General features: G+C 34.1%; 1 protein-coding gene across 1 annotated transcript; it reads right to left on the reverse strand.

Moving 5' to 3' along the window:
* Positions 1–8,726: 8,726 nt before the first annotated feature.
* On the reverse strand, positions 8,727–9,614 carry LOC133315692 (uncharacterized). Its single transcript, XM_061517369.1, has one exon. The coding sequence runs from the start codon at positions 9,612–9,614 to the stop codon at positions 8,727–8,729; it is 888 nt and encodes a 295-aa protein (XP_061373353.1).
* Between the last annotated feature and the right edge of the window lie 4,699 nt (positions 9,615–14,313).

Below are 14,313 nucleotides of genomic sequence, written 5' to 3' on the forward strand. Positions count from 1 at the left end.
AGTATGAATTTTAAATATATTTGGTTTTATTTTATTTAGATATATTTGGTCTTTTCTATATCTCTATTTTATTCTCTCTTTTTTATTTTTTTACAAAAAAAACTAGTAGATGTGGTGACACAAGGCTAAAAAGAAGAAGAAGAAAAATCAGAATAAAATAGATGAAAAATTAAAAAAAATAAAATAAAAAATAAAAAATACCAAACATATCTAAATAAAAATAAAATAAAATAGATCAAGGACAAAAGGGGGTAAATAAAAGAAAAATAAAACCAAATACATTGAAAACTCATAATTGTGATTTCTTTTTGTTTCATTTTATTTTTATCTTAATTTTTTTCTTCTATTTTTTGTCTTCAATATTATTATTTTTCATTTGGATTAATTTTTTTAATTTTAGTCTTTTCTGTCACTATTGTGATTTTTAACATATTTGACCTTTTTTTTTTGTCTTTATTATTTTTTTATTTAGACACATTTGTTTTTTTTTTCTGTTTTTTCTTTTAGGGGGCGTTGGTACAATGACAAATTTTAAATTCCCAAAAAACTAACATTAGGAATCCTATTTACCCACATTTGGTACAAGAATTATAAAAAAAATTTCGAGAAAATAATATTCCCTAGATTTCATTGTGAAGGAAATTTCCCGAAAAAAATACTACCGGGTGGATGATATTTTTGAATTCCCAATCGGTGAAATTTTTTTTTCAACATTTTTAAAACCAAATTCGCCCCCCCTTCTCTTTTTGTTCCCTATGTCAACACCTTATTCACCATGCTTCTTGCTTCCTGAATATTCCCATTGTTTTTCTCATAACATTGCAAAAGATGTTTGAAACCCATGTTTTTCTCATCACCCCATTTGAAAATCTCTCATGGAGATCTAACCTTTTGAACTTGAATCCTATCCCTAACACACTCAGATTGAAAACCCAGTAATATTTCTGGCACATGTTCAGGTTTCAAAACGGAAATCCTCCAAAACTTGCGAGTGATTCCAGGTATCACAGTGGACACCTCCAAAAGGTGGCTTTTCAAAAAAGAAGAAGAAACAAGATTGGCGCGTTCCTTAACTAAGGTTGTTGGAATGAGAGAGAAAGAAAAAAGAACATCTTTGAAGTGTGGGTGGTGACGACGCAAAGTGAAGAGAGAAGCTCTACAAAAAATTGAAATCGTGCTGGAAATATGTAAATCGTACTAATTGGAATCTTCAATGGCTGCAATGGGTTTGAGGTTATTTTTGTAGAATCACGCCAAAATTCCAGTAATATTTGACAATCAACAAAACATAGAATCAATAAACTTGAGCCAATAAACCTTATAATATTTTGGCCTACCAAAAAACTTTTTGGTCACATTCCTGATAAATTCATTTTTTTATTATATTCCTAGTAATCATGATTCCCAGACAAAAAAAAAAAATCTCATCTACGAAACGTCCCCTTAGGTGTTTGGTAGGGGGATTTCATTTTGTTGCCTAGGAAAGTAGGAATGAGATTCAAAGAAGACTATATTGGGTAGGGGTTTGGAAAAAATTTGCCTAGGAAACCTATTTGCACGAGAATGTATTTTGTGTGTAAAATTAAAGTAAGAATATCACATGAGAATATCAAAATAGAGGGTGTCATTCTGATTTTGCTAGCAAAATGCTAATTTTCCCATAATTTTTTTGATAATATTTTGGCCTACCGAACAATTTTTTTTTAACTTTTCCAGAAAATTCATTTTCTCACCATATTTCCAGTAATTGTGATTCCTAGATAAAAGAAAATTTCTCCTCTACAAATGTCCCCTTAGTCTTTTATTAAGTGTTCTAAGTTTTCATAACATTTGATCTTATTTTTCTTTTTTTATCACTTTATTTTCTTTTTTTAATAAGGGTAAAATATATATACTTAATTAAGTTTCTAACAATATTTATCAGAATCCATGAATCTCAAGAAAGGAAAATTTATTATTTGTTAATCTGTACAAGACTCTTCAAGGAAGAGTATATATATGCTAATTACAAGAAGAATCTAGAACGAATTATATAACTAACTAACAGCTTCTAATCCTAACTACTTATAACAGACTACATGTATACAGGGAAAAATAATGCAGACGTGTCATAATATCCCCCCTCGAGGTGGGAGGTACATATCAGTAAGTCCCAGCTTGTTAATTAATCCCTTAAAAGGATGAGGATGCAATGCTTTTGTAAATGAATCTGCAACTTGCTCTGTTGAAGCTACTGGAAGTAAATGGATTAAACCATTGTTGATTTTCTCTCTTACAATGTGGCAATCTATTTCTATATGTTTCGATCATTCATGTAAGCTTTGATTGTGAGCCAAATAAATGGCTGAACGGTTATCACAAAATACAGCCATTGGTTTAGAAACTGGAACCTATGTAGCACCGATACGACACGCGACACGTGACACGACACGACACGACACTCCGACACGTCAATCCTAAAAAATTATGGATTTCGACACGTTGGGACACGTTTTAATATTAAATAATATTTTTAATTTATATAGTGTATATTTCATTTAATATTTAATAATTTAACAAAAAATGAAACTAAATTAATGATACCCATCAACACGTTATAAAGATGGAAGCTTTAATAAAAAAAATAAGAACTGGGATGAGAGAGATATATAATATCAGATAAAGAGATCAACTCATATTAGAGAGAGATCAGAGAGAAGAAGATACAACAAGAGTGTGATAGGAATTGACAACAATGATGTTGAGATGATCTCTTATCTACTTGAGGGGAAAAAAGACAAAAAAATAAAATTGATATGATCAGGTGGAAGCTTTATTAATATATTTTAATTTTTTTTTAAAAAAAAATTAAAAAAAATTAAAAATAAAATAAAAATAAAATAAAAAAATTACGAAAATGCCATTTGACCGTGTCGGACACGGTCAAATTCGTGTGTCGGAATGGTCAACGTGTCGGAAAAAGTTGACCGCATGTCTGACACCGTGTCGGAGCGTGTCGGACACGACTCTCCCTGTTTTTACAAGTATCCGTGCTTCCTTGACTGGAACATTGAGATCAGTGAGCAAAATTTTCATCCATTGCAACTCACATACCAAACTTGCCAAGGCTCGATATTCTGCCTCTGAGGATGATCTAGAAACTATGTTTTGTTTCTTTGATCTCCACACAACCAAGGATGGTCCAATGAAAACACAATATCTTGTAATAGACCTTCTTCTGTCAGGGCAAGTAGCCCAGTCTGAATCTGAGAATGCAGTAATTTTCAAGTCATTGTTAGCATTGAAAAACAGTCCACGACCTGGTGTACCTTTTAAATACCAAAGGATTCTAGTGGCTACTTGCATGTGTAAGTCTGTAGGGCTATTGACATATTGACTTAGTTGCTGGACAGAATAGCAAATGTCTGGTCGAGTTGTAGTCAGGTAGAGTAGTCTTCCCACTAACCTTCTATAAGCTGAAGCATCCGAGTATGGATTTCCTTTATCCTATTCCAATTTTATTCCTGGTTCCATGAGAGTAGAAGCAAGTTTTGCATCTAACAGTCCAGCATTAGCTACTAACTCTAATGCATATTTTTGTTGGTTAACATTCAAACCTTCCTTTGTGTGAACAATTTCTAGGCCAAGAAAATAATGTAGTTCACCTAAGTCCTTAATGCGAAATCGGGCATCAAGGAACTTCTTAACATTCATTATTTTTTCTTTATTATCTCTTGCCAATACTATGTCATCAACATATATTAACATAACAGTAAATGATCCTTGCCTTGACTTGAGAAGGAGAGAGTGATCTGCCTCAGACTGTTTGTATCCAATGGACAGCAAGGCAGATGTGAGTTTAGAGTACCATTGTCTGTTAGCTTGCTTCAAGCCATACAATGATTTCTTTAATTTGCAAACTTGATTGGTCCTTGTAGATTGAACTCCAGGAGGTAGTGTTATGTAGACCTATTCATTCAACTCACCATAGAGGAATGCGTTGTTCACATCCAGCTATTCCAGGATCCACCCGCGTGCAACTGCAATGCTCAGAAGTATACGAATAATGGAGTTTTTGTAACTGGAGAAAATGTGTCAAGGAAGTCAACTCCTTCTAGTTGAGTGTACCCCTTTGCAACCAACCAAGCTTTGTATCGTTCAATATTTCCATTGGCATGGTATTTAATCTTAAGTACCCATTTATAGCCAATGGAATTCTTTCCAGCAGGGAGATCAGTGAGAGTCCATGTGTGATTTTCTTCAAAGGCTGAGATTTCAGCATTTATAGCATCACACCAGCTTGGATCTTTGACTGCCTCAGAGTAAGTTTGAGGTTCAGAAATTGTATGAAGGTTAAAACATAAAGTTTTGTGATGTGGGGAACATTTATCATAGGACAAAACATATGATAGAGGATAGGGTGTTTTGGATGTGAATGTGCAATGAAATCTTGTAGATGGCTTGGAAGTGTTCTGGTAGAACGTCTTGGAGCTTGTTGTGAGTTGGAAAGATTGTGAGGATTGGACTGATTTACCCGAGGAGAGGATAGGGGAACTAATAGTGGTATGGGTGAGTCAGGGAAATCTTTTGGTGAGGCATAGGATATCGGGTTAGGTGACGGATGTGGGTTGACATGCAAAGGTGAGGTGTTGTCATTAGTTGGGGCTATGGACGTGTCACTTTCATTGTCTACAGCTGGTTGAAGTGGAGCCAACACATCATCTTGCATGGTTTCAGAACATATTAAACATATTGGCATGACAGGTGTGTCATTAGGTGGAATTTTAGTTCCACTATCATTATAAGGGAAATGCAACTCATGAAAGACCACATTTCTAGATACAAAGATGTCATGTGAGTTTAGATCATACAACACATACCCTTTTGTTCCATCCTTGTATCCTAGAAACAGACATTTTCGTGCTCGTGGGCTGAACTTGGTTCTGTTAGATAAGAGAGTGCTGGCTAAGCATAAGCATCCAAAGACCTTCAAGTGGATCAGCATAGGTGGAGATTCATACAGGAGTTCATATGGTGTATGTAAGAACCCGCACCGTTAATTAAGGAAGTTAATTAATTAATTATGAGAAATTAGAAAATAATTTCATAATTGACCCTAATAATTATGATAAGGCTTAAATAATATTGGTAAGTGAGTAATAATGCTGAAAGTCGCTTTCCGGACGAAAAGTGCAGATATCGATTCTGCTACTCGGTATAAATGAGTACTGATGAAGTATCCCAGAAAATTATAATAAGTGCATGAATATTCCTAGAGTAATATATAGGACTGTGATTTCAAGTTTCAAGTTAAAATAATGAGAACTAGTGCCAGAACTGATACTGGCTATGTAAAAGCGCGTACCGAAAAGGTGTTGCAAAAAATAAAATAAAAATATGATAAATCTTAAAAAAATGAGTAGGTTCATAATCCTAAGTTTGAAATTAAAATGCTAAGCGTAGCAATTAGCGCTAATACAATACGTTTAAGTTTAAACTGGCTATAAATACTCATCTTTGACTTTTAACCTTAGGCCATATCAGTTTTTCTACGTGCACCTTGGGAGTCTGGTCTGTTTGACACTGTTCCATTGCCTCCCCATCCCTCTTGTGAGCCAAGTTGTCATCTTTTGCTTGATTCTTCCCTCTTTCTCTTTGTAAACACTTGTGAGTAGCATTGTGAGGGTGAGGGGTAGCCATTTTCTGAGTGTCCAGCCACTGTGGGTTTGAGGTTGTGGGCTGAGTTTCTTTGTTTGGGTGTTGGGACATTTCCTTGGTTGTGGGAGCTCCAATGAGTGATCTTTGTGAAGAAAGGACCTTGCTTTGTTGTCATTTTCGTTTCTTTGCAAAGTCAAAACTGTGAGGACTTGGTGGTGAGCTCCAAGAGCCATTGTTGCTCTGTTTGAACCTTGGGTAAGTGTTACCAACCTTGATCATGAGTTTTAATGGGTAAAACTGGAGTATTTCCATGTTTAATAAGATAAACAAGTAACCAACGTGATAACTGACCTAGAGGGGTTTAAAGATGTATGCTTTAACGTTGTGAAGTGTTAAAAATGGAATCTTTGGAGTGATATCTCGTGAAATGCAGAAACTGTATTCTGTCGCGAAATATCCGGATATTGATATCTGGATATGAGGTCTTGTGATATCCGAATATGGATATCCGGATATGATATCCGGATATGCATATCCGGATATGGGATACCCGGATATGCCCCTGACAAATATCTGAATATTCTGGGAATTTCGAGGCAGGGTCTGTACTGTTCATACAGAACTGTGTTAGGGGTTTGTGGACCCTAGATTGATTAAGTGGAACTTCTGTAATGATTAAGCTTAGTCAGAATCTGAGTGATTAAGGGCTTATGACTTTGTGAGAAGCCTAAAGACATGAAACGTAAAGGAAAAGCGTTGTCTTTATGTCATATGCTTGTGGTGCTTGAATATTGATATGATTGCTGGTCCAAAACAGATAGTGATTCTGCTGTGAGTGGACTTTGAGCTTGTGCGGACTCTTGGCTTGGATAATTAGCTTGCAAGGTAAGCTTTCGTGTCCTCGGTTTAGTCATTATGTGGTTCCACCATACCCCATGAGGAAATGGTTTATATGCATGATGTGTTTACATGCTTTGATAATTGAAAATGTTGTTGAGCTTTATGTGCAATTGCTTTTAATATGTATGTGTTGTTCCACTTAGACGGTAAGCCTGAGTATGTGGCGTCATACAAGATGGTGACACTGTGGGTGGGTGCAAGTGGCGTCTTGCACTAGTGTGGGTAATAGACGTATTCTTGCATTTCTTTGGCCAGTAGATTAGTTATAACACACATGACATGATTATCTGCTGCATTGCACTGATTTTGGAACTTATACTGTTAAACTGCTTTTGGAACTTATATTACACATGTAAGTGAGCTTGGGGTGGAAGATCCTTGAGGATCTCTTGTCTTATTGAGATTTCTGTTTAGAGATCTCACCCCACGTTTGGGGTACATATTTCAGGTTCAGGTAACTCAGGGGTTGAGACCTCGGGCGGCAGGAGGCCGGAGCTGAGTTAGATGTTTGCTATTATGATTATATGTTGGATGCTGACATGTTATCTTTATAATTATGTTGTTATTGTTGAGACTCTGTTGGGCCTTGTTGTCTTATTTGGTGAGCATGGGGATTGTCCATGCCACATTTGATTATGTATCGTTGTTTAGACTTGAGTTATGTAAACTACCAGGGTTTGTCCAGCCTACGTGTTGTAGTGCCGTGACTAGAGACACAGTTAATGATTTATATATATGAGGTTATTAAGTGTAGATAGTTGTCTTTTGCAATTTACATACAGACAATGTTTTGGAAATGAATTAAGTGATTTAACTTGGTAATGATAATGACGTCATAATTGAAAAGAAAAAGATATTTCGCATTTTTAATTAAGCGTGACTTAATACGATGACATGTTAACAAACCAGGTATACACAGGGTGTTACAGTGTATTGTTATGCAACAAAGGACTAGTTGTCCGATTAAGCAAATGTACAACATGCAAAATTGAGAAAGACCAGAATTTTAATGGAATTTTAGATTGAAACATCAATGCACGAGCTACATTAAGGATGTGCTGATGTTTTCTCTCTGCTATCCCATTTTGCTGAGGGCACTCCACGCATGAAGTTTGATGAATTATTCCTTTAGAAGCATAGAATTCATTCATTAAGAACTCTTGTCCATTATCACTTCTAATGGTTTTAACTGAAATTCCATACTGATTTTTTATCAGTGTCACAAAATTCTGCAGATGCAATCTAGTCTCTCCTTTATTATGTATTAAAATACCCAAGTGAACCTTGAGTAATCATCAACAACCGTGAGGAAATATTTGTATCCAGTAATAGATGGAACATAAAAGGGACCCCATATATCTACATGGATGAGGTCAAAAGCCTATAAGGCTCTGCTAGTACTTACACTATATGGCAGCTTCTTTTGCTTTGCCATATGACATATATCACAAGGGGCATAGTTCTTGTAGGGACTGGTAAATGGAAACCTGTTACACATGGTCTTCATTACAGTATTTGAGGTATGTCCTAAACGCAGATGCCATAACAAAGAGGCATCTGTTGAAGTATTATTTACATATCTACTATCATGAGCATTAGCTGCATTTTCTTCTACATTTCTGCTATTGCATTGTTCCAATATGAGAAGTCCATTCTGCAACTTACTGAACCAATCACTTGCTATGACTTGATCTGCTTGATCCAACATGCATAATCACGAAAAATTAGTTCACAATTATGACATTGAGTTAGTTTGGCCACTGATATCAGATTTACACAGAAAGCTGGAACAAATAATACATCACACATAATCAGATTTGATGAAATTCGAACAAATCCAGAATAATGAGCTATGATGCTTGAACCATTAGGGAAAGTAATAGGAATCGATTTTATCTCATGTAAAGAAATGAAGCAAGATGAAATGCAGGATATATGATCTGTTGCACCTGTGTCAAGTATCCAATGTGTATCTGTCTTACCAGAGTTTTGTGGGCCAATAGGAGTAGCAAAGGCTGTTGCTGAAGGTGTTTGAGTCATGTTAACAGCATGATTGCTTGAAGTTTCACCAGTTTCGTGAACTTGTGTTCGTTCCAACATGTCCAATATATTCTTGTATTGTTGTTGAATCATGGTTACTGTATCTGGTGCACCACTTTCTTCAATTCTTCCATCATCCAGAACAGCATTCATAGAGGCACTCTTGAATCTAGATCTGAAACCTGGAGGATATCCATGCTTGGCATAACATGTATCCACCCCGTGTGATTTGTCCTGCCACAGTGAGTGCACAGCTTAGTTCCTCGTGGCCTTGGACCTCTTGTCATGTTAGAGTTTCCAGCTCGACGGAGCTGATCTACAGTGTAAACTTTAGATTCCATGCTAGTATCCATATGAACTTCTGAATTCAACTGACGTTCCTGTTGAGTAACAAGGGAAAATGCCTTGTTCATGTTTGGAAGTGGATCAATTAGCATGATCTGTGAGTGCACATGGGAGAATTGATCATTGAGACCTTTTAAGAAACGAATCACTTGATCACATTCTCTGGATCTTTGAATTTCATCAAGAGGTCCACAGTAACACTTTGGCAAAGGATTGAGGTTGTCTAACTCATCCCATAGTGTTTTCATTTCAGTAAAGTATTTACCAACATTTCTACTTCCCTGTTGCAGACGATGAATCTCTTCTTGGAGATCTGCAACTCTGAATACGTCAGATTGAGAAAAACGTTCAGAGAGATCACGCCAAACATCAAAGGCGTGTTCAATCCACAGAATTGATCTCGAAATTGATTCATCCATGGATCGATGAATCCATGACAACACCATAGTGTTGCATCGCTCCCACGCGGGAAACAGAGGATCACTAGCATCAGGTACTGGAAAATCTCCATTCATAAAACAAAGCTTAATCTTCGAAAGCAGTGCCATCTTCATGGCAAACAACCACGTATGATAGTTGCGTCCATTGAGAGGAGGTGCAACGAGAGCCATGGAAGGATTCTCATTAGGATGGAGGTATAGTGAGTTCGATGGATTCGACAAATAATCTGGAAGAGCACTCTGGATCGCCATTGAAGATCAACCAAAGAGAAGGAGAGGAAGGAAGGTTGATAACAGATGAATCAGAAAGGAGAGGAAAGGTGCGATACCAGAGCTCTCTTCAGAGCTCTGATACCATATCAGAATCCATGAATCTCAAGAATGGAAAATTCATTATTTGTTAATCTGTACAAGACTCTTCAAGGAAGAGTATATATATGCTAATTACAAGAAGAATCTAGAACGAATTATATAACTAACTAACAGCTTCTAATCCTAACTAAGTTAGTTATAACAGACTACATGTATACAGGGAAAAATAATGTTGACGTGTCATAATAATATTAAGTAAGAGTATGGATGAAAAATAATCATAAGAATTAAGTGAAAATGGCCAAATTAAGTATGAGTATGGATGAAAATAATTCTTAATAAGTTTTTCCTTTTTCTTATTTTTTTTCTTTCACGAAAAGTGAAAATGGCCAAATTTTAACCTGCTTCAGAATCCACAAAAGTTACCCATGGCCCCTTTAATAAACGAAAGTAGTGAAGGAAATTATATCAATTACCATACTAGAATTTGTGAAATAATTTTTTTCTTAAATATTTTATTTGTATTATATATTATGATTTTATTTATTTTTTGTGAGATGAGATGAAGAATTTTTTTAATAGTATTTTACGACAATTAATTTTAATGAATGAACCAATAATGAATAATGATAAAATAATTGTTGAAAAAGTTTATTTCATTCTAATAATAAGTATTTGTGTAGGTAAATTATTACAAAATAGAATTTAAGCTATTTTTAACTTTTTTATTTTATAAATATTTTATTTTTAAAAAATGTGTAATATATATATGTATGATGTTAAATTTATTTATTTATACTTTAGAAATATATTTTAGGATTTTATTTTAAATTATTAAATAATTGAAAATGTGCATGAGTATTCCAGCCAGAATTGGAAATAAATGAGGGTGTTCACATTCACTTGCCCAGCTGCATTTAAAATTAGGGTTAATTTTTTCTGCAGTAGTTACTGCAGATAAGTTATCTGCAGTAAGTTCAATACGATGTTTTTTTGGACAGAAATCATGATGTTTTTATAATTTTAATTTATTTCAGTGTTATAATAGTCTTTATATTTATAATTTTTTAATATTTCAATATCAAAACGATGTCGTTTTAGAAATAAATGCAGATAACTTATCTGCAGTAAATGCAGAAATATTTTTCCTTAAAATTATTGTCCACCCAAATCGCATGAGATAGAGTTAAGTATCATAAATAATTTAATCTTTTAATATATTCTCGGACTGTGAAAGTGCTTGATACTTGATAGACACAAATATTCCAAGGGTGCTTCACGTCTAAAAGAAGGGTAATACTCCAAGGGTGTTCTAATAAGATCTAGCTTCAGATTCAAGTCCTTACTCCACATCCCAATTAAAAAATTTACTTTGATTACCTAAAAAAGAAGAAGAAGAAAGAAACTATAGATCTGGTGTCAAGATTAGGCTTCTCTCAATATATAGAGTATTGTCTTTGTCAGGGAAAATTCTTCTTTGAAAAGTCACCCATTATCGCCTCTATTGTTACACTGCCACACCACAAAACCAAATAACTGAGTCTATGACCACTGCTATTTTTTCTTTTCTTTTTGATAATGACTCTTAGGGGTGATAAACGAGCCAGAGGCCTTTGACTCAGCTCGTGAATGCCTGAGTTTACATTTCTAATATTGGTTGTTGGAACCAGGCTTGAACTTGTATAAAAGCTCGTTTAGTAAAAAGGGCTCAGGCTCCAATTCAAAAGTTCGGCCTTGGAATCTGTCAGGCTGGCCTAGTATATTAATTTTTATTTATATTTTTTATATTATTTGTAATATCCATCTCTCTCTTCCCCTCAATTCATTTCACCAGTATTTTATTAGTTAAACGGACTTTTTGAATATTTTGTTCTATATTATGCTATTTAGATATACATTGAATTTATGAATATTTATGGAATTACTAGTGTTGTTGATTGTATATTCTGTTTAGATAAATTTTTGTTGTCTTATTTTTTTCTAACAGGTTAACGGACTAAATCAGGCTCTCTTTTTTTGTAAGGCAGGCCACATGCCGATAATTATATTCGTAACAGGTAACAGGCTTGGTAAGACTGACACATTTAAACACAGACTTGGTCTTTTAATACCAAATCTCGGCTCGGCTCGGCCCGTTAACACCCCTAATGACTGCTATCTTAATCACAAAAGGATGTGTAATGTTATTATTGAGTAATTTAATAATTTTCATTCTGTTAACGTCTAATTAGCAGTTATTATGGAAATAATTATTTTTTCTATTTTCATTCAATTGGAACACAATTAGTTTTTTTTATTTTCATTTAATTCTACATGCACCAATTAAAGTTGTTGTAGACTCTGAAGAAAAAAGTGGAGACCAGTAATGAAATAACAATTTTTTTGTGGGATGGGCTGGGATGTTGAATTGGGGAGGGGGGTGGATTTGGATATAATAACAAATTAGATTCAAATTGTCCAAAAAGAGAAGAAGATGGACAAGTACAAGAAAAAAAAATTGTGACATCAGTTTTTTCCAATTTCTTTTTTTTTATTATTATGTTCAGTCACATATTTGGGATTCATCAATAGATTTCATGATATAATCAAAGAAGGATTTTAAGTCATGCACTTAGAGATAGCAAAGCCAAGTCGTATTCAAAATTCTGAAATCAAATCAGTCAACATATTGCCTCTGCGTTAATAGTAGATATAAAATAAGGGAAATGAGGGATGATGTAAAAAAAAAGTACACAAATATAATTTTGTAAATAATTCATTTAAATTTTTAAATTTCCCTTAACCGCATAATTTTAGTTTGATTTGCTGCACTGGTTATTATTAGAGTCTCCTCGATCCATTATAATATATGCGCGCGACCCGAATAGTGTTACGTACATTTCTACACGCGTTATTAGTTTCCAAAAAAAAAAAAAAAAAATACACGCGTTATCTCACATTACACCTGAATAATCAATTAAACATATTAACTTATGTTTAACCACCAATTTCATTATTCTATTTATTTTGCAAAAAAACTTGTAAAAATCAGTGGTACAGTATTCCATATAGGAATATAATTAAGTTCATGCAAGGCGGTAACTCACTATTATAAGGGATTAATGTTTTTACTAAAGATGAAGTTGTCTTTTTTAATCTCAAAACAATGTCGTTTTAGAGTTTGAGGGAAAAAATATAAGATATTTTAATAAAATACATGATATAAAAGAAAAGTAAAATTACTTAAATATCCTGTATTTTTTCTTCTAAGTCCCAAAATGATATCATTTTGAAGTTGTTGGAGATAAATTTATTTTCAAATCCCTTTCAAATTGTCCTTGAAGATTAGTGGTAAGGTCATTTATATAGAATGATAATTACTTTTGTTATGATGCAAATCAATTACTACATTTCCTTTTTTTTTTGGTACATTTATTTCCTTTTAAAAGGATGGTTAAGCATACAAATTTTTTTAATTAAGTTTTTTTTACTAGTATGTATAAAAAAAAAGTAGTTTTACTAGTGGTCAATTAAGTACAATGTGAGGTGCTTCTTGTGGAAGTGTGCGTGAGATTATTGTAACACGAACTAAAACTTGCAAGCCAAACCCTTATTTTATTTTGTTCATAATCTAGACTTTTCTAACACATATTTATTAAATAAGTTTAAATTTGATGCGCAAATTATCATCCAATAATGTATTCGCACATTATTGAAAAAAAAAAGTAACTTCCAAAGTAATAGTTGAAATAGTCAATTTTTTTAAAATAATTTGATAATGCATGACTAAATCATAATGTAAAGAAAATTTTCCTTTATCAGCGCATCAAAATTAAATCCTTATTAAATTTAACTGGATGTTGGATTATTTTAACTTTATGCTATACAGTTCTTTTGTGCATATATATATATATATATATATATATATATATATATATATATATATATTAGTTTATATAAGAAAACGTGACTAATTTACTAAAGAAAATTCACTTGCATTAATAAAATCTATTTTTTATTAGCTATACTGTTCGCAATTGCCAACACATCTAAGTTTGATGCCCACCCGGAAAACTTTTTATTTGTTGACAGAAACTAATGTGAAGTTTATAAGGCCTTGAGCACTCTCACCTTGGAGTTAGCTTTTGAAGTGGTGTATTCCAAGATTCTTTACATAGTATCAGAGCTTGAGGTTCGATCCTCACCGCCCCCCACTTTAAAGTGTGGAAGCACAAAAGGCAAAGATTGGGCCTGTTGCATAATCCATGCTTCAAGCCAAGAAGGCTCTTGTGTGAGGGGGCGTGTTGAGATATATAGTCTCACATTGGTTATATGAGCCAACTAATGTGGAGTTTATAAGGCCTTGGGCACTCCCACCCTTTGAGCTAGCTTTTGGGGTGGTGTATCACAAGGTTCTTTACATGGTATCAGAGCTTGAGGTTCGATCCTCACCGCCCCCCACTTTAAAGTGGAAGCACAAAGTTGAGATATATAGTCCCACATTGGTTGTATGAGCCAACTAATGTGGAGTTTATAAGGCCTTGAGCACTCCCACTCTTTGAACTAGCTTTTAGAGTGATGTATGCCAAGGTTCTTTACATAGTATCAGAGCCTCATGTCCCAAGTGCGAACCTCACCGTCCCCCACTTTCTTTGTAGTG

This window comes from Gastrolobium bilobum, unplaced genomic scaffold, assembly GCF_033153095.1.
Source record: "Gastrolobium bilobum isolate Gb01-03AN ecotype WA unplaced genomic scaffold, APGP_CSIRO_Gbil_v1 utg3766, whole genome shotgun sequence".
In the NCBI taxonomy this organism is placed as follows: domain Eukaryota; kingdom Viridiplantae; phylum Streptophyta; class Magnoliopsida; order Fabales; family Fabaceae; genus Gastrolobium; species Gastrolobium bilobum.

Bases quoted from the DNA above. Each gene is read 5' to 3' on its own strand.
- LOC133315692 (XM_061517369.1), bottom strand. From the start codon at position 9,614: ATGGCGATCCAGAGTGCTCTTCCAGATTATTTGTCGAATCCATCGAAC.